This window comes from Eschrichtius robustus, chromosome 1 (genome assembly GCF_028021215.1).
Source record: "Eschrichtius robustus isolate mEscRob2 chromosome 1, mEscRob2.pri, whole genome shotgun sequence".
In the NCBI taxonomy this organism is placed as follows: Eukaryota; Metazoa; Chordata; class Mammalia; order Artiodactyla; family Eschrichtiidae; genus Eschrichtius; species Eschrichtius robustus.
In genome coordinates, this window is record NC_090824.1 from 181,664,372 (window position 1) to 181,691,294 (window position 26,923).

The window sequence follows — 26,923 nt, forward strand, 5'->3', positions numbered from 1 at the left end:
GTATTGATGTGTACTGCGTGACACCAAGAAAATGTGTCTTATAGGACCATGCTAAAAATGCATAACCATAATGCTCAAGTAAGATATTTTTAAAGTAGTCATATTGGTTTTATTTTGCAATATTTATATTCCTTTTGACAGGTAATGGAGTATCTCATAGGTGGAGATGTCAAGTCTCTCCTACACATATATGGTTATTTTGATGAAGAGATGGCTGTGAAATATATTTCTGAAGTGGCATTGGCTCTAGACTATCTTCATAGACATGAAATCATCCACAGGTAAAGACTGACTTTTCTCCAAACTGTTACTTAAAGCACAAGTAATCAAATTATGTATTAAATATTTGAGTCTTAAATATTTGCATAACCCCACATATATGGGTTATCTAAAGTTTGGTAGTAACTTGTGTGAGTTTAGAAATTATATCAACTCTTCTTTCATCTCCCTGTGTGTTTTGAATATGTTGCTTTGTCTTCGGGTATCCCATTTTGTGGAGAATATTGAATCTTTTTTCCACTCCTTTATCTGTACATCATACAAAAGTGCTATATTTTGTAATGCCAGCTGATTTACAGTGTTTTGCTCTTTGCAAAGAAAGGTTAAGTGGCTCTTTTCGATTAAGGCTTAATCTCACCCTCCTTGAAAGAGGTAAATATGATTTTGACCTGGCTTGAGGTTTATTTTACCTAATGAAGTTTATTTATTTTAATAGAATATGTAATGAATAATGCCAAAGATAACCTAGCATTAAATAGTTAACTTTCTTGTAGATTCAGATATACAAAATATAGTTTGCTTTTGAGAGTTGTTTTCTGCACTTTCAAAGCCACCAGTGAGAGAAAATAAGTCGGGTTTGATTGTTCTGTAACTTTCTGGGTTTTTTTCTGGTAATTCTAAAATCAACACTAGCTCTTTTTTAGTTATCTGCTATTTGTTTTTTATATGTGCAGGGATTTGAAACCAGACAATATGCTTATTTCTAATGAAGGTCATATTAAACTAACAGATTTTGGCCTTTCCAAAGTTACTTTGAATAGAGGTAAGAAACACAGCAAGTAAGTACCTTTTAAAAAATCCAACACATTTTAGACACTACATTTCATTAACTTATACTGTTTTCTTTGTTAGTTTATAATGAATAAAATTTGATGATTATTTTTTTCTGCAATAGGCTAAAAAAGTATACTGGTATTTTCATTCAATTAAAGATGAAAACGGATTAACTAATCTTATATCCTCAAAGGTCCTTGAAGATCTTTGGATCTTCAAAGAGGAAATGACAGTTTCTGTTCTTCCAAATTTTTATCCCTACTGAAACTGGTGCTGACCAATTAAACATCAGTAAAATGACTAAAATAACTACAACATGATAGACAACTAATACCTAAAGAAATTATTCAAATATACATGACCACCACCTTGATAAACAGGGGGCAGAGAAAATAAACACAGAATTCACAAATACATATATATGGGAGTATGTTAATTTTACTACTCGTAGCACTAGAAATGCTAATTTAAAAAAGTAATAAATGAATCATTTCACACTATTAAGCTAGCCAAAAGAAAAAAAGGAGAGCTGAAGATCCAGTGTTAATGAGACTGCAGAGAGCACAGGAAGTTTTCCTAGGGACATTGTAAATAAGCATAGTTCTTTCCAAAGGAAATCAACCAGTATGATTTAAGAAACAAAGCTTTTAATTCTTTTCGACCTAGTGACTTGTGTCTTGGAATTTATTCTAAGGAAATGGTTCAAAAGAATAATATATATGAATAAAGTTGTTTGTAGCAGCATTGTTTCTAACAGGGAGAAACTAGAAACTACTTAAGTTTGTTATAGAAACATGGAGAAATGACAGCTTCCTGACTTGGTAGCATGTTGTATTATCTACCAAAAAGGCAGAGTATGGAAATAAGTGAGCAGTAGAACCAAAGATTGGGTTATAAATTATTAACCATGGGATTATAAATATTTGAAAGTAAATGGAGAGCTACAATCCTTTATTTGCAAGTACAAATTTTGAAGCATTTTGAAGACCCAAAGATTTTTCATATGCTTGGTGAAATGTGACCTGAGTTGATGTGGACCATTTATAGTTTTTATTAATCCTACCTCACGTGACTACCCATACTTTTCATAGCAGAAATAATAAGTACAGATTGTAGATGAAAAGCACTAGGGATGTTCCATACTATACAGTATGTTAATCACTTATTTTTCTAAAATCTAAACATTTTTTAATAAGGCAAATCTAACTCCTCAGTTTCAGAAAAGATATTGGGAAAAATTACAAATGAGAAAAATTTTGTATTTTTTTTCCTTTTTTCTTTTTCTTTTTTTTTTTTTTTTTTGGTCTGCGCTGTGCGCCATGAAGGATTGTAGCTCCCCTACCAGGGATCAAACCCGTGCGCCCAGCATTGGGAGCTCGGAGTCTTAACCACTGGATCGCCAGGGAAGTCCCAGAAAAATTTTGTATTAGGGTGATATTGCTGATGAATTTAAATTATTTTTGTATTATAATATTAATATTTTTTATTTTTATTTTTTCATATCTCATGGTTTAGCTTAAAGATGGCTCCCAAACATTGTGAATTTAGGTTAATATAAATAATTCTATGAAAAACATCTTGGGGTCTTCCCTGGTGGTGCAGCGGTTGGGAATCCGCCTGCCAATGCAGGGGACATGGGGTTCGTGCCGCGGTCCGGGAGGATCCCGCGTGCCGCGGAGCAACTAGGCCCGTGAGCCACGGCTGCTGAGCCTGCGCGTCTGGAGCCTGTGCTGCGCAACAGGAGAGGCCGCGATAATGAGAGGCCCGCGCACCGCGATGAGGAGTGGCCCCCGCTTGCCACGACTAGAGAAACACCTTGCACAGAAACGAAGACCCAACACAGCCATAAATAGATAAATAAATAAATAAATAAAAACAAAACAAAAAACAAACATCTTGGAGCATACAGGTTTTTCTGATTTGGTTTCTTTCTTTTCCTTTTTTTTTTTGGGATTGTGATTTTAAAAAACTCATAAGGTAAAATTTACCATCTTAACCATTTTTAAGTGTGTACTTTAGTAATATTGACTCTAGTCACATTGTTGTGTAACAGATCTCTACAACTTTTTCCTCTTGTAAAACTGAAACTCAGTACCCCATTTTCCCCTCCCCGCAGCCCTGGCAGCCACAGTTCTACTTTCTGTATGAGTTTGATTACTTTAGATACCTCATATAAGTAGAATCATACAGTACTTGTCTTTTTGTGACTGACTTATTTCACTTAGGATAGTGTCCTCAAGTTCATCCATATTGTAGCATGTGACAGGATTTCTTTCTTTCTTAAGGCCAAATTTTATACACACACACACAGATATACATATGCGTGCCGTGTTTTCTTTATCCATTCACCTGTCGATAGGTATTTGGGTTGCTTCTACCTCTTCGCCATTGAGAATGATGCTTCAATGAACATGAGTATGTAAATAAGTCTTAAACACCCTGCTTTCAATTCTTTTGGGTGTATACCCAGCAGTGGAATTGCTGGGTCATATAGATCAAATTTTATTTTTAATTTTTTGAGGAACCTCCACTGTGTTTTTCATAGTGGCCGCACAGTTTTACAATTTACCAGCAATGCACAAGGGTTCCAATTTCTCCACATTCTTTCCAAATCTTTTTATTTTCTGTTTTTTGATAGTGGCCATCCTAATGGGTGTAAGGTAATATTTCATTGTAGTTTTGATTTGCATTTTTCTATTGGTTACTAATGTTGAGCATCTTTTCATAAGCATGTTGGCCATTTGTATATCTTCTTTAGAGAAATGGCTATCCAAGACTTTTGTTCACAATTTAATTAGATTACTTGGGGTTTTTTGTTATTGAGTTGTAGTTGTTTCTATATTCTGTATATGAACCCCTTATCAGATAAATAATTTACAGATATTTTCTCCCATTCTGTAGGTTGTATTTTCAGTCTGTTGATTGTTTCCTTTGATGTGCAGAAGTTTTTTTTTTTTTTTTTTCAGAAGTTTTGAAGTTTGATATAGTCCCATTTGTTATTTTTGCCTTTTTCCTGTGCTTTTAAAGTCATAACCAAGAAATCATTGCCATAATATTTTTTAACTTGTTTAATTTGTAAAATATTTTTAAAGAAGATTATTGTCGTTTTTATTGTTTCATCAAAGTGAGGTATAAATGAAATTCATTAAGTTCAAACTTTCAGCCTACCTTTTAAAGTCTTACACCACATACAAAGCATTACACTTCTCTTACTACTTTTGATAGCTAAAGAAAATAGTAAAATATTACGTGTGAGTGCTGAATGTTCTATTTTACAATGTTACACATTGAAACCTGATAAAAATCTGCATCATTTTCTATCTTGCCCTATACTTACATAGTTAGCTCACATGAGGGGCCCACAATTTATATTAATTCCTTAAATAGATTCTGTTTTTGAAATTTATTTTATATTCTTAATATTTTGATTCCTTTCTTAGCGTTTTTTACAACCTCCTTTTTCTTTTTTTTTTTAAATAAATAAATTTATTTATTTATTTATTTATTTATTTTTGGCTGCGTTGGATCTTCATTGCTCCGCGCAGGCTTTCTCTAGTTGCGGCGAGTGGGGGATACTCTTTGTTGCAGTGCGCAGGCTTCTCATTGTGGTGGCTTCTCTTGTTGCGGAACACGGGCTCTAGGTGCTCAGGCTTCAGTAGTTGTGGCACACGAGCTCAGTAGTTGTGGCTCACAGGCTCTAGAGCACAGGCTCAGTAGTTGCGGCGCGTGGGCTTAGTTGCTCCGTGGCATGTGGGATCTTCCCAGACCAGGGCTCAAACCCATTTCCCCTGCATTGGCAAGTGGATTCTTTTTTTTTTTTTTTTTAACATCTTTATTGGACTATAATTGTTTTACAATGTTGTGTTAATTTCTGCTTTATAACAAAGTGAATCAGCTATATGTATACATATATCCCCATATCCCCTCCCTCTTGTGTCTCCCTTCCACCCTCCCTATCCAACCCCTCTAGGTGGTCACAAAGCACTGAGCTGCTCTCCCTGTGCTATGCAGCTGCTTCCCACTAGCTATCTATTTTACATTTAGTAGTGTATATATGTCTATGTTACTCTCTCACTTTGTCCCAGCTTACCCCTCCCCCTCCGCGTGTCCTCAAGCCCATTCTCTATGTCTGCATCTTTATTCCTGTCCTGTCCCTAGGTTCATCAGAACCATTTTTTTTCTTTTTATTTTAGATTCCATATATATGTGTTAGCATACGGTATTTGTTTTTCTCTTTCTGACTTACTGCACTCTGTATGACAGACTCTAGGTCCATCTACCTCACTACAAATAACTCAAATTCCTTTCTTTTTGTGGCTAATATTCCACTGTATATATGTACCACATCTTCTTTATCCATTCATCTGTTGATGGACACTTAGGTTGCTTCCATGTCCTGGCTATTGTAAATAGTGCTGCAGTGAACATTGTGGTACATGACTCTTTTTGAATTATGGTTTTCTCAGGGTATATGCCCAGTAGTGGGATTGCTGGGTTATATGGTAGTTCTATTTTTAGTTGTTTTTTTTTTAATTTATTTTATTTTATCCATTTATTTAATTTTTGGCTACATTGGGTCTTCGCTGCTGCACGCGGGTTCTCTCCAGCTGCTGAGAGTGGGGGCCACTCTTTGTTGTGGTGTGCAGGCTTCTCATTGCGGTGCGCAGGCTTCTCACTGCGGTGGCCTCTCTTGTTGCGGAGCACGGGCCCCAGGCACGTGGGCTTCAGCAATTGTGGCACACGGGCTCTAGAGCGCAGGCTCAGCAGTTGTGGCGCACGGGCCCAGCCGCTCCGCGGCATGTGGGATCCTCCCGGACCAGGGCTCGAACCCATGTCCGCTGCGTTGGCAGGCAGACTCCCAACCACTGCACCACCAGGGAAGCCCTATTTTTAGTTTTTTAAGGAACCTCCATACTGTTCTCCATAGTGGCTGTATCAATTTACATTCCCACCAACAGTGCAAGAGGGTTCCCTTTTCTCCACACCCTCTCCAGCATTTATTGTTTGTAGATTTTTTGATGATGGCCATTCTGACCGGCGTGAGGTGATACCTCATTGTAGTTTTGTTTTGCATTTCTCTAATGATTAGTGATGTTGAGCATCTTTTCATGTGTCTGTTGGCAATCTGTATATCTTCTTTGGAGAAATGTCTATTTAAGTCTTCTGCCCATTTTTGGATTGAGTTGTTTCTTGTTTTGATACTGAGCTGCATGAGCTGCTTGTATATTTTGGAGAGTAATCCTTTGTCAGTTGCTTCGTTTGCAAATATTTTCTCCCATTCTGAGGGTTGTCTTTTCGTCTTTTTTATGGTTTCCTTTGCTGTGCAAAAGCTTCCAAGTTTTATTAGGTCCCATTTGTTTATTTTTGTTTTTATTTGCATTTCTCTAGGAGGTGGGTCAAAAAGGATCTTGCTGTGATTTATGTCATAGAGTGTTCTGCCTATGGTTTCCTCTGAGAGTTTTAGAGTGTCTGGCCTTACATTTAGTTCTTTAATCCATTTTGAGTTTATTTTTGTGTATGGTGTTAGGGAGTGTTCTAATTTCATTCTTTTACATGTAGCTGTCCAGTTTTCCCCGTACCACTTATTGAGGAGGCTGTCTTTTCGCCATTGTATGGTCTTGCCTCCTTTATCAAAGATAAGGTGACCATATGTGTGTGGGTTTATCTCTGGGCTTTCTATCCTGTACCATTGATTTATATTTCTGTTTTTGTGCCAGGACCATACTGTCTTGATTACTGTAGCTTTGTAGTGTAGTCTGAAGTCAGGGAGGCTGATTCCTCCAGCTATGTTTTTCTTTCTCAAGATTTACTTGACTATTCAGGGTCTTTTGTGTTTCCATACAAATTGTGAAATTTTTTGTTCTAGTTCTGTGAAAAATGGGTGGGCAGATTCTTAACCACCACGCCACGAGGAAAGTCCCCTCAACCTCCTTTTCTAATACTTTATTACCAAGAATTATTTTTTTGCCAGTTAGATATCACCCTTGTATTTATCTTTTTTTAATTGATTAATTTATTTTTACCTTTTGACCCCCTTCATCCATTTCTCCCACCCCCTACTTCCACCTCTGGCAACCACCAATCAATTCTCTGTATCCCTGAGCTTGGTTTTTTGTTTTGTTTTGTTTTTTATATTCTGTATATAGAGAGAACATATGGTGTTTGTATTTCTCTGTCTGCTTAGTCGTACATGTTTACCGTATGGCGTGATGGCTTTTCTAGCTCTATTTGTCTTGCACAAGCCAACTTTACAGATAATGTTAATAATGTGGAAAGTGAGGCAAAGTTCAGAACAAATAAGTATTGACTTAGTCAATGACAGTTGAAGTTTTTGAAGAATATCATATACTTTTCTTTCCATACATAGATATCAATATGATGGATATTCTTACAACACCATCTATGGCTAAACCTAGGCAAGGTTATTATTCAAGAACCCCTGGACAAGTATTATCTCTCATCAGCTCTTTGGGATTTGTAAGTACTTGATAAGAAAAAACTCATATGCCCTTTCATGATTGCCATTTAAATGAATTAAAATATCAAGCATGTTGAATTACTTCAACATTTTATCTACTTAGGTGTATAACAGTCTATGCATTTAGGTGGTGTTTTTGTGAAGGTGTTTTTGTGAACAGATCATAGCATTTGTTTTTCTCTTTCTCTTTTTAATAGCACACACCAGTTGCAGAAAAAAGTCAAGATTCTGCAAATATTCTTTCAACCCATGTATCTGAAACATCACAGCTTTCTCAAGGACTAACTTGTCCTATGTCTATAGATCAAAAGGACATTACTCCTTATTCTAGCAAACTACTAAAATCATGTGAGTATAAAAGAAAAGGTAGTTTATTCCATTAAATGTGTCTTTTGAGGAACAAAGTATTTTGGAATATTCAAATATTCAAACGCTCTGTGGTATTCCTCTATTTCATCATGTAAATGCCATTTCTGACAGGGGTTGTTGCAGATCTTTCAATCAGCAGAATAAAATGTCAAGTTAATTCTTCAATTAGCTATAACGTTGTAATGATCATTGGGTGACTATTACTGTACTGAGTCTATGGAAGTCTTATATGGAGAAGATGTAGTACTTGTACTATTCTGTGCCTTTATAAAATTATTTCCAAAAGATTCTGAAATAAAATAGTTGAAGTAAAGGTATGTTTTTTAATTATTACACAATAAAAGACAAAAGTCAAGTAGTAAAGGAGGCAAGTGGGACATTTGTATAGCACTTAACCTCACCCTCTATAACTTATCAACAGTGGACAATTTAATTGTCTGCATGCATGTTCATCATCTTGGGAATGTGAATAATGATGCTTTGAAGGGTAATTAGTGTTGTTTTTTTCATAGATTTTACCTTGTTTTGAATTTGGTCCTCAAATCTGTACATATCTTGGATGGATGGATAGACTGATAGATAGATAGAAAGAATTGCCTCCTTTTTACAAATGAGAAAATTAATATTTGAAAACTTTCAGTTACATACTAGTGAGTGGGTCAATTAATTCCTGACTGCAAATATAGTTTTCTGTCCCCTGACCCTTTCCTCTTGTTTCTTCAAACACTTCTGTGAACATCAAAATAGCTGAAATATATATATAACTCTGATAAACAGGAAACTGTTAGGGAGTTCCCTGGTGGTCCTGGTTAGGACACGGCACTTGCACTGCTGTGGCCCGGGCTCAATCCCTGGTCAGGGAATTAAGATCCTGCAAGCCGCGTGGTGTGGCTGGGAAAAGAAAAACAAAACAGAAAACTGTTAAAATATAGGATATGCAGATGTGATTTATAGCCTTGTTCTTAAGGGAAATGATTGCATCTCCCTCAGCCATTTTTTAATCTGATCAGAACGTGGTAGGCACTGTGCTGGTCACATGAGTGAATATGAAGATGAATATGAGAGGTCCTTGCCTCCAGAGAACCTGTAATTTCGCGGTGATTGTAGGTATAAAGGGATAATAATAACAGTCCTATAAAATAAATGCCACAGGAAGAATACTATGATTCAACACAAAAAGTGATCATTGCTAACTGGAAAAACCAAGAATGGTTCTAAATAAAGATATAGGAACAGCCAAGCAGGACCTAAAAAGAGAAATAGGATCTTAATAGCTCCAAGTATATTGGAAAATGGCATTTCAGATAGAGGCATGAGCAAAGGTATGGACACATGGAAGTATCTTCCATCTTCAGACAACAGGACAACATGTGAGAATGGGAAGCACGTGCAAAGAAAAAGGAAGTTTAGCAGGTAGATGCGGAAGGTACATGGGGAAGGATCAAGTGTTGTTACAGAGAGCCTGGAATGTAAGCTGTAGAAAAAGGGGAGCCACCAAAAGTTCCAAAGCAGGGAATGGTCTGATCATATCAGTGATCCAGAAGGAGCTCAGTAGCAAATATACAGTGTGCAGGCGCATTAGATCAGACACAAGTTCCCATGTTGCTGGGGAAAGGCAGCTGAGCAGTTTACTCAGATGTCAAAGTCAGTGTCCAGTGAGTCTCAGGAATCCCATTGAGAGGATTTATGTGCCAAAGAGGAAGTTGTTTTAGATGGACTTTCAAATCTCCTTCCAGTTTTAAAATTCTAAGGCTTATTAGATCAAAAAAATTATAGCAAACTAAGAATTTACTTGGGATTAAAGTCATGTTCACCCTTTTCAGGAAAGAGAAAACAAGATATACATATCTTTTTATATACATATAAAATCTTTATATGCATGTATTGTGATCTTTAGTAAAAGCATGATTATCTATTGTGTCTCATTTTAAGTTCAGGGCAACAATTTTTATTTTTTTATTTTTTAAAATTTATTATTATTTTTTGGCTGCATCAGGTCTTCATTGCTGCGCGCGGTCTTTCTCTAGTTGCGGCGAGTGGGGCCTACTCTTCGTTGCAGTGTGCGGGCTTCTCATTGCGGTGGCTTCTCTTGCTGCAGAGCACAGGCTCTAGGCGCGCGGGCTTCAGTAGTTGCTGCACACGGGCTCAGTAGTTGTGCACAGACTTAGTTGCTCTGCGGCATGTGGGATCTTCCCAGACCAGGGCTCGAACCCGTGTCCCCTGCATTGGCAGGCAGATTCTTAACCACTGTGCCACCAGGGAAGTCCCAGAGCAACAATTTTTAGCATCGTTATTTGTATATAAGATACAGGAACTTGTATCATATAGATGGTGCTGCTTTCTTGCACTGGCTCACTCTTAGAGACAAATCACTATTATTTGTTTTACCCAGTAGTGTAAAAAAGTCTCTATGGATGTATATAATTCCACACTTGTAAGCATGTAAACCTCAACATTAAAATAAAGCCATAGTTTTAATTAAATACAAATTGAATCGAGTAAACGTAGTCCCATTCCAGCCTCCTATCACACCTGGATATAGCACATCAATAATGGTCCTTCATCAAGAAAAGTTTCAAGTTGGATAATGGTTATTCAAAATGGATTTCCTCCTAATTATGTAAATTCGCTCCCTTGTCCTGATTTCTACTTCATGAATATTGAGAGTTTTGCTTTGTTTTTTAACTTTCAGAACAGTACTTGTATGCCAAAACCACCCAAGGCCATCCTTATGGATGAAATAATGTTTACATGGAAATAGTTCTGATATGAAATACTTAATACTTTTTCTAATTATCTGTAAAGATTCAGGATCAGCAGGAAAGTAGGAAAGATGTGACATAAGCTTCAATGTTTTCTCTTCCCCACAGGTCTTGAAACCATTGCCTCCCACCCCGGGATGCCTGTGAAGTGTCTAACTTCCCATCTCCTCCAGTCTAGGAAAAGGCTGGCGACATCCAGCACCAGCAGTCAATCCCACACCTTCATGTCCAGTGTGGAATCCGAGTGCCACAGCAGTCCCAGATGGGAAAAGGATTGCCAGGTCAGAGTGACATTCACTTTACCCAAAACCAACTATGTGTGTCAAATTAATGATAGAAATGCTATGTACCTTTTCATACAAATTCTGTAAGGACATGAAATGGTTACATGAATGGCAGTCAAGGTATTCTTCATTTTCCTCTATATTCTGTCAAATTCTCTTGAAATATTTCATTTCTCATTCAAATGTGAAATTATTCTTGCTCAGTATATGAGATTACAATTTTTTTATTTTTGCAGTATATTAATAGTAAATGTTTGCATTCTAGGCATCTAGATGGACTTCTTTTTTTTAATTCCCTACCCTGACACAGACCTTAGATTGTTGAGTTTTTTTAACCTGTCTTATTTTAAACTTATACTACCTCCTTCTTTACTGTTTTCTGCCAGTTTCTCATTTAATGGAATGGTAACTCTTTTGGATCAGAAATAACTTTTAGACCACAAAGGTAATGTAGGTGTGTCTTTGAAAGTATCTATTCTAAGGAGATTGCTTACCAAGTGAATAAATTTACTGAAAGTTATCTTACTTAATTTATATATTCTGTTTCGGACTTTTTAAAGCTATTAAAGCTGAGGGGAACTAAAAATATAATAAAGTTTCCTTTATAGAATGCTGACAAAATAATGTTAGCTTAGAATAATGTTAATACACAAAGAGTAAACCTTCCATTTGATAAAATAAATTGGACTGTATTTGCTCCTTATTCTCAGTAGCATGATTTTCTTCATTACTGTTGGATATGTGTATTTTAGGAGTAAGGTCAAATTATTTTTTAGTTAAGGCAGGGTTTCTCAATCTTTTTTCCTTCTCTCCTTATTGATTGCCCTCTAGGTAATAAATGCTTCAGGAAAAGCCAGATTTCCATTCTATTATTTTACCTCTTTTCTATTCAAGAAAGCATGTTATATAATATTTCAAACTATACATAGCTTAACCTTCTTCCTCCCTCTTCTGCATCCCTAAGGAATGCAATGATTGGGTTACAGTAGAGCCTCTCAGGTTAGGTCAGAGGAGTGACAATGGACCACAGGGGACCGCTGATAAACTGTGCTAATCCCCAAATGCATCATTTTCTGTGCTTCCAGAGCAGTGAGTTGTACTTTAGGAATTGTCTTTTTGTTCATGACTAACTGCTCCTTACTATTACTAAGTAAGTTAATAAAGTTCGATTTTTCACATATCAAAAATATGCACTATTAGGGTTTATTGAAGATTCACTCTAATTGAGTAATCTTGTAAAAATCCTGATTACCATATGCCAGTTTGCAAGATTATGTCCAAAATTCTGATCACATAAGGGCACCTGCAGAGTTGGAATTCAAACAGTCTTCAGGAAAAGCACTTTGTTATCAACGCATCATCAGTTTATATTGTTGACAATGGATATTAACTCCTGTTATTTTGGGTTTTTAATTACAAATTGCTGTTAGTTTAGCTTCATCTTGTCAGCTTGGTTTTATTATACTTGTATGAAGTGATACATGTTTACATTAACAATATTTTTAGCCTGTAATTTTCCATTAACTGTATTTCATGCCCTGTGATTGAAATACAAAACAATCATCCCTTTTGCACAGCAGATATATACATAATGTAGCCTTACCCTCAGTTTTGCCTGAATATATTCCTATTAATTTGTCCTATTTAAATAACATGTAATATACCATCAAATACATATTATAGAATAGTTGGTTTAAATTTTATACCAGTGTTTCACTCAAAATAATGTATATAAATGTATACTATAATTGTTTATATTGCTTTCTAATTCTCCATTATCATTGTTCTGTTTTTCCACGGGAATGTGGAAAGAGCTACCCATCGTAGCTTATGGGGTCAGTTATCCCACTTAAGTGGGCAGAGGTTTAAAAGGTTAAAGATTCTCAGCTTTACATAATTTTTTTAACCGTTTTTCCCTCCCTCTTAGGAAAGTGACAACGCAGTGGGCTCTACAATGATGAGTTGTAATACAGTCGAAAAGCCTTTATGTACAAAATCTACAAATGCCATGGAGACCAAAAGTTTCAATAAAAGGGATCTTGAGTTAGCCGTTTCTCCCATTCATAACAGCAGTGCTGATCCTGCCACTGGAAACTCTTGTGGAAACCTTGCTGAAAAATGTTCTTCTGGGGAAGTTTCTTGGGAAGCAAGAGAACTGGATGTAAATAATATTCATCTGGCTGCTGACACAAGCCAGTCTGGTTACCATCAGTCACATCAATGTGCTGTGGATTCCAGTGGGGTGACTGAAGAACACCTTGGGAAAAGAAGTTGTAAAAGAAGTTTTGAGTTAGTTGACTCCAGTCCTTGTCAGGAAATTATACAGAATAAAAAAAATTGTATCGAGTATAAGAGTAGTAATGAAATGAGAGATGGTTATGCCAATCAAAGGACAGGCTTAACAGCTGAAGTCCAGGACCTTAAGCTGTCGGTATACAGAGATCAGCAAAATGACGGTGCTAATAAGGAGAACATGGGCAATTCTTTCATTGATAAACAACAAACCCCAGAAAAATCACCTGTCCCAATGATAGCAAAAAACCTTATGTGTGAACTGGATGACGACTGTGACAAGAGTAGTAAGAAAGACTACTTAAGTTCTAGTTTCCTGTGTTCCGATGATGATAGAACTCCTAAAAGTATTCGCATGGACTCTGATTCATCTTTTCCTGGAATTTCCATCATGGAAAGTCCATTAGGAAGGCAGTCCTTAGATCCAGATAAAAGCATCAAAGAATCCTCTTTGGAAGAATCAAATATTGAAGACCTACTTCCTGCATCCCCCAGCTGCCAAGAAGGCACCTTGCCGAGAGGTGATGAGAGTCCTGCCGTCCAAGACAGCAACCGAAAAATGTTAGCTCCTTCTTTGGAGGCCTTGAAAACATTAACCTCTAAAAGAAATGCTGTGGCTTTTCGGAGTTTTAACAGTCATATTAATGCATCCAATAGCTCAGAACCATCCAAAATGAGCATTACTTCTTTAGATGTGATGGATATTTCATGTGCCTGTAGTGGTTCATATCCCATGGCTATAACCCCTACTCAAAAAGAAAGATCCTATGTGCCATATCAGGTAAGTGATCACTTGCTAATGTTTTGTCCTTTAGATTTTAGAAAAATAAACTATTAAGGCCAGACACTTGCCTGTCAGCTAGACTATATAATATTAATCATATAGTTTTGTTTTGCTTGTTGGGAATCTATGGCTCCTTGGAGGTTTTAGTACAGAAAGGTAAAGCAGGTAGCAATGTTTATCATTCTTAACTCCAATGCCTCCTTCATTTGTATTGTTCTGTATACTTTCACATATTTACATATCACATGTTTACATATTTACAATCACATATTTTCACTTGATCACAGCAACTCTGAGATACAAAATTAAAGTCCATCTACCTTACTGCCTTTTAAGGACATATTTAGATGATCTCTTTCCTTTATAGAAGAAAGTTGAAAAATAGATATTTCAAATCTTCTTTTTTTTTCCTAAACCTTTATCTTTTTAAACCCGAAGTTTCATTTTTTCCTTCCTTCGGAGAGACATCATAATACAGAAAGTGTAAACCTCAACTGTAGGGTTACAAGACTTGAGTTTTCTATTTAGAACTTACTGAGTGACTTAGAAGTCCTTATCTTCAGAGCCTCTGTCTGCCATTTGTCTGTAAAATATAATGACACCTGTCCTGCTGGTCCCACAGAGTCCTTGTGAGACAACAAAATACCTTAAAACCATAAATGCCAGTTAGCACGAGAGGTTGTTTATGTGTAGTTTTCTTGTATGCATTGTCCTAGTAATTCACTCATTTGTCAGCCACAGCCTCCCTCTGTGACTGCTCTCAAGCTTGTATTGATCCATCCTATCAAGAATTTTTTCTTGTGGATTTTTTCATTGTTTCTTGCATTTCCAGCTCTTACTGAAATAATTGGTGTTATCTAAGCTATTGAATTTCATTATTATAATTAGGGCTTTTTACAATAGGACTTTTCATAATTATAATTAGTTACAAGGCCATTTTCAAAACTGATCGAGTGGGACTTCCCTGGTGGTCCAGTGGTAAAGAATCCGCCTTCCAATGCAGGGGACGCGGGTTCGATCCCTGGTCAGGGAACTAAGATCCCACATGCCGTGGGCCAACTAGGCCGGCGTGCCACAACTACAGAGCCCACGTGCCCTGGAGCCCGTGCACCACAACTAGAGAGAAGCCCTCGAGCCACAACGAAAGATCCTGCATTCCGCAACAAAGATCCCACATGTTGCAACTAAGACCCAACACAGCCAAAAATTAATTAATTAATTAAATACTTAAAAAAAAAAAAAACTGATCAAGTATTTGAGTGTATCTTTTAGGCCCAGCAGCCTAGCTTTTCTTTTGCTTTAGCATTTCTGTTCACTGTAAAAGGAATTAAGATATTTATTGTGTCTTAAACTCTTTTGAAATTAGCAGACCCCAAATCAGGTCAAGTCAGGAACTCCATACCGAACTCCAAAGAGTGTGAGAAGAGGGGCGGCCCCCGTGGATGATGGGCGAATCCTGGGAACTCCAGACTACCTCGCACCAGAGCTGCTGTTAGGCAGGGCCCACGGTAAGGCATGCACATCTTGCGTTTTTGAAGTATCACTATGTTTTCTTCTGAGATAAATTGTTTTAAATTTCTTTAGCACTTAGATTGCATAAGGTAAAAGAAAATGAACTCGTGCAATACTCTTTTCTCACATATATGGCCTTTATTATAGGAAAGAAGACATGAAGCCATTTGTTCTTGGACTGCTGGTTTAGTCTCAATGATCCAGAGAAGTCCCGCCTTCCACCCCCTCTACTGTCTTTATTCTAAATGTCTCCCCAGGTCTATTTTAGTTTGGGTTCAGGAATAGACAGTTGGGCCTACACTAAGATCCCACATGCCACGAGGCCAAAAAAAAAAATCTGTCTCTAATCCTGACTTTCTCTAGGCAGCAGACACGTGGCCAAAGTGCCTATTCTGTATTCTACCGTCATTCAGATGCTATGTATCAGAGCTCGACTTGTCCTCTAGCTTGCTCTTCCTCTGTTCCGTCTCTCTGTTCACCATCTTCATGGTGACACAAACATTGTTCCTACCTTCAGGCATTTAAATCCGATGAATTACATCTCTGCAGTGTGTCTCCTCACTTTCATCTCTGCCACTATTCCATGTAAGAACCTCATCTTCCCCTTTCCTTCATTTTATAACCTTCTCTTTGATCTCCTCAACTTCATTCTCTTTTTTGCAATCATTGCCACCAGACTTTCCCTCTTAAAGCATAATGGAGTTCATGCTACTCCCCTCCTTGAAACAGAGGCGGTGTTTGGCTTGGTGGCTCCTTCCTACCTGCAAAAAGAAAGCCAGGTCACTGATTCGAGGCTCTGAGCTCTCATTGCTAGTCTCGTCTCTCAGTTAGTCTCTTTATAGGCCTTATCTTCCCATTTTACTTAGACACATTTATTTTCACATTTTCCATATTTTGCACAACTGTTTTGCCTTAGTAGGTTTTTTTTTTTTTTTTTGGCCGTGCCCTGTGGCATGTGGGGTCTTGGTTCCCCGACTAGGGATTGAACCCATGCCCTCTGCAGTCGAAGCGCAGGGTCCTAACCACTGGACCGCCAGGGAAGTCCTGTTTTGTTTTGTTTTGCCTTAGTTTAGAAAAGCCAGTCCCCAGTCACCTCCCTGTCAAATTTCTTCTCATCTGCTCATCAGTTCAAATGCCACCTCTTCCATAAAGCATCCCTTGATCAATTATGGAGAACTAATTATTCACTGCTGTATCTAGAGTCTGAGTTCTCCTTGTGCATAGCCCTCCAGGAGAGCTCCTTGGCAGCCCTCACTCACCCTTGTCAATAATCTCTACAGTGTTGAAAGCAGACACATTTAATATTCCCCTTTCTTTATCCGCCAAAGCATCTAAGTTCCTCTGGGCACTTAACTAGTTTTGGTACTTTGTCATTTTTGCTAAGTCACAGAGTTGCCAGCTCATTTCCTATATTATAATTTACATTTTCTCCAACTTAGGATACAGTATGAAAGTAAACCTCAAATGTAAAGATTTACTTGATAAGATCTTGCCACTCTTTTAGTGGGTTTTTATTTTCTATAAAAGTAATTTGATACATGGTGTTTAAAATAAATCATAGACAGCAATTTATAATTTAAAAAAACAATTCCCTGCTCTCTAACCTTTTCCCTGGAATCCCAGGCCCCAGAAACACTCACTTCGGCTCTTTAGTTTTCTAATTCCAAACATCCTGCTGAGACCTCTGATGCCCTCCATGTCTTCCCCTCAGCCAAGGGGACTTAGGGACCCTGGCCTGAGTTTCCACAGCTTCTTGTGCATATGTTTGTTTCAGCTCTCTTAAAATTGTGTTAAAATTACCTGTATTGTCTCTCCCAGAGTAGGGTGTTTTCTCCTTGGGGAAAGCTGTCTTCCTCATCTTTGTATCTCTTATATCTGGCACAATACCTGGCTTCTAGTTCAATGAATGATGTGAGAATGAACTCATAACTTTAAAACAATGTACCTAACTCCTGTTTTCTTACGTGCAGGATCTCTGACTTCGGGTGAGTAAATTTCTCCATAAAGGAACATGGCAAAGCACATTTAACTGAACAGTCAAAGTCTAACTAGATCACATTGCATACAAAATTTTTTTTCATTTCAGCTTATTTATGAACTGTCTTCTGTCTTCTGAGCAGGAAGACATCCAGAGAGATTGCTCTTCTCTGTGAAAACAAATGTAGGCATGTGGCATTTTTTTATAACTTTTAAAGGTAGCAGAGAGTGTAGATATAGCTTTTTTTTATTGCAACTGAAAAAATAGGCTTGATAAAAATATTAATATTAGTGGCTACAAAAGGGCTTGAATTTTCTAAACCATTCAATTCTATTATTATTAGAAAATAGAAAGGAATTAACAGTATCAATTTACAAATTAAAGAAGCGGGTTTTAAATTAGAAAGCCAGTAGTATAAAACAACTTTATTCTATATCTCTGGCTAATGATATATATTATAATTGATTTATTTTATAATTGATAATATGATTTATCACAATACATGATCTTATTAGACTTTGACTCAAGTATATGGGTATGTATGACATATCCATGGAGAAATCATGTGTTTTTGACATGAGTACATTTTCGGCTGAGTTGGGAAAAGGGTCCTAATTTCTAACCTAAGTAAAATAAATTAAAATGCACATTTTTTCCTGATTTCCCCCTACTTTTCTGTTATTTGGTTATATTATCTGAGCCGTTGGAATAATTCTTTCTCAGTGCTGCTTGAAAGGCCTACTAACCGAGGTGTTTTGTATGTTTTTATAGTGATTACTATAGAAATAGAAGCCCAGAGACTGTTTGTACCTTGTGTTCCTTAGGGAAGATGGGATTATGTGGCTTGCAGATGAAAAGGCACTCTAAATGCATGTGATTATTTTTTCTAATGGCATATTCCATGATGCTTTCCTACTTATTTTTTTTTTCCTACTTGTTTTAAAATGAAATGGTGGTAGTTGCTTAACCACAGTAATGAATTTTGTGAAACTGATTTTTTTTTTATACATCTTTATTGGAGTATAATTGCTTTACAATGGTGTGTTAGTTTCTGCTTTATAACAAAGTGAATCAGTTATACATATACATATATCCCCATATCTCTTCCCTCTTGCGTCTCCCTCCCTCCCACCCTCCCTATCGCACCCCTCCAGGTGGTCACAAAGCACCGAGCTGATCTCCCTGTGCTATGGGGCTGCTTCCCACTAGCTATTTTACATTTGGTAATGTATATATGTCCATGCCACTCTCTCATTTTGTCCCAGCTTACCCTTCCCCCTCCCCGTGTCCTCAAGTCCATTCTCTAGTAGGTCTGCGTCTTTATTCCCATCCTGCCCCTAGGTTCTTCATAACCATTTTTTTTCTTTTTAGATTCCATATATATGTGTTAGCATACGGTATTTGTTTTCCTCTTTCTGACTTGCTGCACTCTGTATGACAGACTCTAGGTCCATCCACCTCACTACAAATAACTCAGTTTCCTTTCTTTTTATGGCTGAGTAATATTCCACTGTATATATGTGCCACATCTTCTTTATCCATTCATCTGTCGATGGACACTTAGGTTGCTTCCATTTCCTGGCTATTGTAAATATAGCTGCAATGAACATCGTGGTACATGACTCCTTTTGAATTATGGTTTTCTCAGGGTATATGCCCAGTAGTGGGATTGCTGGGTCATAAGGTAGTTCTATTTTTAGTTTTTTAAGGAACCTCCATACTGTTCTCCATAGTGGCTGTATCAATTTACATTCCCACCAACAGTGCAAGAGGGTTCCCTTTTCTCCACACCCTCTCCAGCACTTATTGTTTGTAGATTTTTTGATGATGGCCATTCTGACTGGTGTGAGGTGATACCTCATTGTAGTTTTGATTTGCATTTCTCTAATGATTAATGATGTTGAGCATTCTTTCATGTGTCTGTTGGCAATCTGTATATCTTCTTTGGAGAAATGTCTATTTAGGTCTTCTGCCCATTTTTGGATTGGGTTGTTTGTTTTTTTGATATTGAGCTGCATGAGCTGCTTGTAAATTTTGGAGATTAATCCTTTGTCAGTTGCTTCATTTGCAAATATTTTCTCCCATTCTGAGGGTTGTCTTGTGAAACTGATTTTAAAGAGTAATTTTCAGGCAAATTTAGTTCTAGACTAGAGTCTCAATTCTAAATTTATATTGAAGTTAATCATTTTTGGACTGAAATTAACCTTTGCTTAGGAAATATTTTGTTCATAGATGTAACTAAACAAGCATATAAACCAGATTATAAGGTCATGTTTAAAATAATTGTCTAAAACGTCTTTGTATACAAATGGTGCTTCCAATGAAGATTTTATTTAGAAATTAGTTTTACCTGGGCGTGGGATGAATTGGGAGATTAGGATTGACATATATACACTACTGATACTATGTATAAAGTAGATAATTAATGAGAACCTACTGTATAGCACAGGGAATGCCTATGAGAAGGAAATCCAAAAAAGAGGGGATATACGTATATGTATAGCTGATTTACTTCGCTGCACAGTATAAACTAACACAATTTTGTAAAGCAACTATACACCAATAAAAATTTTAAAAAAAAGAAATCAGTTTTACCTATTTATTAAGACTTATCTTCTAATTACCTCCTCAAGCAGTAGTTTAAATGAGTATTTTTTGTTAATTTGTCCCTCTGTGTTCTTAAAAGGAATAAAGCCACATTAAAACCTTCTGTAAGGGGACTTCCCTGGCAGTCCAGTGTTTAAGACTCTGTGCTTCCACTGCAGGGGGCACGGGTTTGATCCCAGGCTGGGGAACTAAGATCCCACGTGGTGTGCGTGGCAAAAACAAAACAAAACAAAAAACCCTCTGTAGGTAAGGCTTTCCCTAGTTAGCAGGTTATCCTCCAGTTTGCATTAATATTACTACCTCATCTCATTCCTTTGTGAAACGAGTGGGCTATAGAATCATCTGAATGTTATTGTTTCCTGATTTGAAATTAAGAAATACTCTTTTAGAGAATAATTTTTAGATTAAATGCATTCCTTGGTTGTGTTTTAGGATTTAGCACAAATAAGAATCCAGAATATCAGAGGTTATTAATAACTTTTTAAACTTTTTTTTAACTAGCCATGTTAATTGCTAATCTAAACTTCTATTGGGCTGGCCAAAAAGTTCGTTCGGGTTTTTCCGTCTCATCTTATGGAGCCCAATATTTTCCAAGAAAGTAATTACCACATTGCCTAAAGGAAGGTAATTTGGGTCTTTGCACGTTTCGAAGCCAGAAGAAAGCCTTAAGGAAACGAGCCTTTGGGTCTTCATTGTGCCCAAATATCCACAGTTAATGTTTTAGTTGATCAAACATTTATAGAAAATGCTTGCAAGTTCAGCTGCTTCCTCTTAAATTCCAGGTCCTGCAGTAGACTGGTGGGCACTTGGAGTTTGCTTGTTTGAGTTTCTAACAGGAATTCCCCCTTTCAACGATGAAACACCCCAGCAAGTATTCCAGAATATTCTCAAAAGAGGTGATTCTTTTTCTCTTATTAAGATAGATTCATTTATCTCATTTATCTCTGTGTATTATTGTCTTGAGCAATGATTAACAAGTTTATTTGTATTTATAGATATCCCTTGGCCTGAAGGTGAAGAAAAGTTATCTGATAATGCTCAAAGTGCTGTAGAAATACTCTTAACCATTGATGATACAAAGAGAGCTGGAATGAAAGGTAAAGTTTTGTGTTAGTTAATTGTTTTACCCTTGATTTGTTGAGCCAAACTACTGATTTGGCTCAGTAATTGTGGCTCGTGGGCTTTAGAGCGCAGGCTCAGTAGTTGTGGTGCACGGGCTTAGTTGCTCCGTGGCATGTGGGATCTTGCCGGACCAGGGATCGAACCCGTGTCCCCTGCATTGGCAGGTGGATTCTTAATCACTGCGCCACCAGGGAAGTCCCTGATATCATTATTGATTATCAAATATTTTTATGGACTTTGACTCCTTGTTGCATTCTTCACAGCCAGGTTGCCTCAAAGAAGACAAAATTGGTGCATTGTGACCCATTCAAAGGTTCTTTCCAGTGCAGGAAACTCCAATTAATTTTAAAACCCAATTTTGAAACTCCAGTAAATCTCATTAGCAGCTGCCTTAAAATCCTTTTTGTCACAATGTATATATAGAGACAACTAAGCACTGTGTCTCAAAATGCATTTCCATGTGAAGTAGGGTATATTACTAAATGGACTTTAGTAATATGTCATTCACATCAGCTTCTAGGTGTTCCCTCCAATGAGGTCAACAGTTTATTCATTTAACAAATCCTATAGAGTGACTTCTAGGTGCTAGGCAGTGTTTTCGTTTCGGGCACTGGAGGTATCCTAGGGATGAACCAGACAAATCCCTGTGCTTAAGTTCTAGAACTTACATTCTAGTGGAAAGACAGAAAGTAAACAAATACAGTCATAACATAACTCCATCTAGTGGTAAGCACTTGAAGAGAGAAAGCAAAGTGAGAGGGTACAAAGTGAAGGCAAGAGTTTTATTTATTTTTATTATTATTTTTTTTAATTTAATTAATTAATTAATTTATTTGGCTGTGTTGGATCTTCGTTGCTGCATGCGGGCTTTCTTTAGTTGTGACAAGCGGGGGCTATTCTTTGTTGCGGTGCGTGGGCTTCTCATTGCAGTGGCTTCTCTTGTTGCAGAGCATGGGCTCTAGGCGCGCGGGCTTCAGTAGTTGTGGCACACGGGCTTCAGTAGTTGTGGCTCGCGGGCTGTAGAGCGCAGGCTCGGTAGTTGTGGCTCACGGACTTAGTTGCTCTGCAGCATATGGGATCTTCCCGGACCAGGGCTCGAACCCATGTCCCTTGCATTGGCAGGCAGATTCTTAACCACTGCACCACCAGGGAAGCCCAAGAGTTTTATTTTTTAGATGGGGTGGTGAGGAAGACCTGAAGAGTGGAATCTGAGCGAAAACTTATTGTAAAGTGAGAATGCAGACATTTGAAAACCGAGCTCTAAAAATTGGTTTAGGGGACTTGCCTGGTGGTCCAGTGGTTAAGACTCCAAGCTTCCACTGCAGGGGGCACAGGCTCGATCCCTGGTCAGGGAACTAAGATCCTGCATGCTGCAAGGTGCGGCCAAAAAATAATAATAATAAAATAAAAAATAAAAATAATAAAAATAAAAATTGCTTTAGAACAGCCTTCTCCACTGCTGATGATTTTGCTCCCCAAAGGACATTTGGCATTGTCTGGAGACATTTTTTGGTTGTGACAACAGTTGGGGGCATCTAGTAGGTAGAGGCCGGGGATTCTGCTCAGCATCCTACAGTGCACAGGACAGTCCCTACTACAAAGAATTATCTGGTCCCAAAGGTCAGTTGTAACAAAGTTGGGAAACCGTTGTTTAGAAAATGGCTATAATGCCCTGTAACTTGCTCAGTACATTCTTACCAGTGACCTCAAATTTTTGTTCATTTGTTAAATGAACAGTTTACCTAGTGAAGCAGATAGGGGTATTCTTCAGTTAAGAAACAGTTGTTTCAACAACTGTTTATTTAGTTAATCTTAACCTAGATTAGAATTCCTTTGCGGACTCAGTTTAAATAAATAGTTATGATGAGAGGATCACGAAGCATCACATCACATCCAGATATCCCAGTTCGAGTTAATACTACAAATAACTCTAAAGTAACACTTGCTTGAACCGCTGAGACAAATAAATTCTCTAAATGTGAATTATTTTTGCTCTTTTATCCCTTTTCCTACCAGTCTTTTAGTTTATGGAAAATCCATCATATATACATATTGGTTTTCCAGCCCATTACCCCCAATACAGACAAACAATTCTTTCCTGTCTGTGTAGTCGTCTTCTGATATTTTCCTTAAATTTGATTGCTTTTTTGGTTTGTATACTGCCTTAATTGACACTTCATTTTTTTGCCGTCTTTATTGTTGCCTAATGAAGTGAATAGTTGAGGAGAGGGGCGGCTATGTCTGCCAACTAAATACCTGTGTGATCAAAAGAGGAGATTTCATTTTACTAGATAGAAGGAAAATGTAGTTAAAGAGGAAGGCAAAGTTGAGATTTTGTAAGTGGAAGCAGTAGACTCAGATGCGGCCATACTGCTGGGCGGCTGGTGTGTTGTAGAGATGCAAGTCAGTGAAATCAAAGAAATCAAAGAACCAGGAAGAGAAAGAATGTGTCAGAAATATCATCAGTGTGTGTGTTGAAATTACCAGGAAGGATAAGGATGGAGCACAGGGAAGACAGCAAGGGAGTGGAGGATGAGCTTCCTGCTGAAGTAATCTAGGGTGACGATGCTGAGGATTACAGAGATCAAAGCAAGCGGCAAGGAACTGGAATGAGAAGTGGGGCATTAATCATGGAAGATTAGGATTAGTGGTGTGGAAGCTGTGTCGGGGAGCAGGAAGTAGGCCAGGCTGTCTTCTCTCATCGAGTCAGGGATTCTGAGAGAAGATGCAGGCAGTGAGAAAGATAAGCTTCTGTTAAGGCACCTGTCATGTGCCAAGTGACATACAGAATGACACTGTGTGCTGTTGGGAAGTATGTGGTTGAAGAAAGAGACAGATGTTTTTAAAATGTCTGTGAAACAGACATAGTAAGCCAGGGCAAGGTACATGTGAGACAGTCCCTCTTTAATTCCTGTAAAATAGGACTTTGGTAATGGTGTCATAATATCGTTTTGTTTGATATTTTTCCTAAGAGTTGAAACATCATCCTCTCTTCAGTGATGTGGACTGGGAAAATCTACAGCATCAAACGATGCCTTTCATACCCCAACCAGACAATGAAACTGATACATCTTATTTTGAAGCCAGGAATAATGCCCAGCACCTGACAGTATCTGGATTTAGCCTATAGCACATAAATTTTCCCTTTAATCTAACCTTGCCTTATAGAATAAGCTAGCATAATTACATACGCCTTAATACTAGGTTGATCTAAGGGGGGAAAAATCATTATTTTACCCGGATCAATGAGCTTTTCATGTATGTTACAGCTTCCACAGCATTAAAAGGCTATCGAGAACATAATCAGTAATTTATCTTAATCTCAGAGTTGTACATAGATCTTCAAAGCTTTTTTCAACTTATTTATTTTGTTAGTGTACTTTATGAAAATTAATGCTTCAGTAAAACTAGAAACATGACCACTTTAGAGAAAGAGTGAGCCTCGAGCTTGATTTTCTTTCTCATCTGTTCATTTCAGTCCACCATTCAGTTTGGTGTTAATATGACAAAAACATCATACAGTTTTATTTTAGTGTAATTTATCTGTACCTGATTGCCTGCAAAAGCCAATCATTTAAGGCTGTAACTGTGACCTCAAAAATGCAGTTGGAAAATTCCTTCATTCAGTAATATAACTCCTTTTGGGAATGAGGAATAAACAAAAGGATGAGGGTTTTGGCTTATTTTGCTATGAATACAGTTTTGCTGCCTTGACTGCTTCTGGTGCTTTTTCTACAATACATATGTATTTAAAATAGTACTAGAGAGCTTAGGTGAGATATATTGTAGCAATTTTAACAGCTTGTTCAATTTTAATAAAAAATGTAATGGTTTACATTTTTAAATAATTTGCTTAAAACATATGCAGCATTACCAGAATAGCCTAAAAAAATAACTACCTTACTTTCACTTAATAAATATAATTGTAACATACTTCGATATATTCTCTGTCAACATCATTCTTTTAAATATAGATACACTACGATTCAGCTTCATAGGTCATATCTTAAATTCATTCAGGTTTTTTGCAGACTTACCCCCCAAAAGAGAAAAGTTCAAATTTAAATGTACCATGTGTAAATTTTCTGTTAATCTATTAAATACTATTGTTCCTTTTGCAAAATGGCTTGAGTGTTTTTACTTTCTATCACCATCCCAGTATGAGCCGTGTTACTAATGTAGTTGACGAAGATAATATAAGTTTAAAACTGTTACAGTGAAAGAGACACTGTAATAATCATTGCAGTGTAACTGAATCCATGATTTAATGGTTTTACTGAGCTTGTTTTAGTAATGACTACTCAGATTTAATCCTCCTAATAGTCACCTCTTCTAACAATAATATGTTCAAAATACAGTTGTTAACAGTTAAAACTTTGTTTAATGTAAATTACATCTTTCCCTTAAATTAGGTAAAAGCTAGGATTATTTGTCATCCTCTTATGGAATTTTCAAGTAGTAGAAAGAACACTGGCTTTGGAGTCAAGCACGAATGGTTTAAACCATTGCTCTGCCAGAGTAAAAAACCTTGGGTGGATTAAACTCTGATTGTCTACCTGTATTGTGCAGATTAATTATGAGGAACTTCCAGGACACCAGTCTTATCAGGGATTTGAAACATTACTGAATAATCGAGGGAGATGTACATTGAACCTATTCCCAATGCAGGAGACAGTGCCCTTAAGTGGAAAAGTTAAGAACAGTTTGCTGTTGCAGCCCTAGCAGGTGCAGCCATGGCCACCTGGAATTCTGCATGCTGTAATGGTGTTTGCTGGGAACAAGTGATTTATTATCTAAACTTAAACCTTTTTGTGGGTTCAGATACTCATTAAGGAAAAACCTGAGACAGAACAAGAATGGAAAAATGGAAGTGTTTTGGCAGTTGTATGGATGTGTGTGCATACATGTCTTTGAAGAACACAGATTGCTCTGCCAGCAGAAATCTGCATTCATTACTATATATAATTTTTATTAATTGAAAATAATTTTCTCCCCACTTCCACTAACTGTTAAACAAATATAGAAAATGTATTTATTTTAGTGTACCTTTGTCAGAATTAAATAATACAAAGTATGTAGCAAACATAAAAGGTGTTTAATAAATGATCACTATTTGAGCCCTAAGTACCCTACTACTTCTCAGAATATTTGTCTTAATTTGGGGTTTGGGAAATGGTTGCTGTATAAAACTCTGCTATTATTCTCCAAAACATCTTGAAGATCACTTTCAGGTCTGATCACTCTGTTTGCCAGGAAGAACCATCTTGTTTTTAGCCAGTGAAGAACGTGCTCAGAGTCCAAAAGATTGTGCAAATATTTACCATTTCCACCAGGCCTCCTTTCAGTTAATACCAAGCCAGCTGTGGATGGGTCATTCTTATAACTATGGAAAGTGGACTGGTCACGGCAACATTTGAAGGAGGGAGACTGAATAGAAGGCTACTGAACCAGCCCACCTGGATTCAAGACATATTTTAGAGGTGGAATCAATACGACTTACTGATGGATGGGATGAGGATGGTGAAAGAATGGGAGTTTTGAGCTGGTTTGTTACATAGCGTCATTGCAGCAAATACTCTTCCTATACATCCCAACTTACAACAAAGTGACACTTCAGACACCAGAAAAAAGAGAATATCCTATAAGCATCTAAAGAGAAAGAAAAGAGACTGGTAAGAGATA

At 37.3% G+C, this 26,923-nt stretch overlaps 1 protein-coding gene across 2 annotated transcripts in view; it reads left to right on the top strand.

Moving 5' to 3' along the window:
• The window catches only part of MASTL (microtubule associated serine/threonine kinase like), a 33,568-nt gene extending 8,537 nt beyond the window's left edge, over positions 1 to 25,031 (top strand). Inside the window, exons 3-12 of one of the 2 annotated variants that reach the window (XM_068538475.1) lie at positions 142 to 281; positions 954 to 1,042; positions 7,421 to 7,530; positions 7,729 to 7,879; positions 10,771 to 10,943; positions 12,874 to 14,019; positions 15,389 to 15,530; positions 20,902 to 21,015; positions 21,115 to 21,216; positions 24,214 to 25,031. In XM_068538475.1, the coding sequence (XP_068394576.1) occupies positions 142 to 281; positions 954 to 1,042; positions 7,421 to 7,530; positions 7,729 to 7,879; positions 10,771 to 10,943; positions 12,874 to 14,019; positions 15,389 to 15,530; positions 20,902 to 21,015; positions 21,115 to 21,216; positions 24,214 to 24,371 (2,325 nt within the window). In that variant the 3' untranslated portion in view covers positions 24,372 to 25,031. The remainder of the gene's footprint in view (positions 1 to 141; positions 282 to 953; positions 1,043 to 7,420; positions 7,531 to 7,728; positions 7,880 to 10,770; positions 10,944 to 12,873; positions 14,020 to 15,388; positions 15,531 to 20,901; positions 21,016 to 21,114; positions 21,217 to 24,213) is intronic. The other variant, XM_068538480.1, reaches the window with a different exon arrangement.
• Positions 25,032 to 26,923: the final 1,892 nt, after the last annotated feature.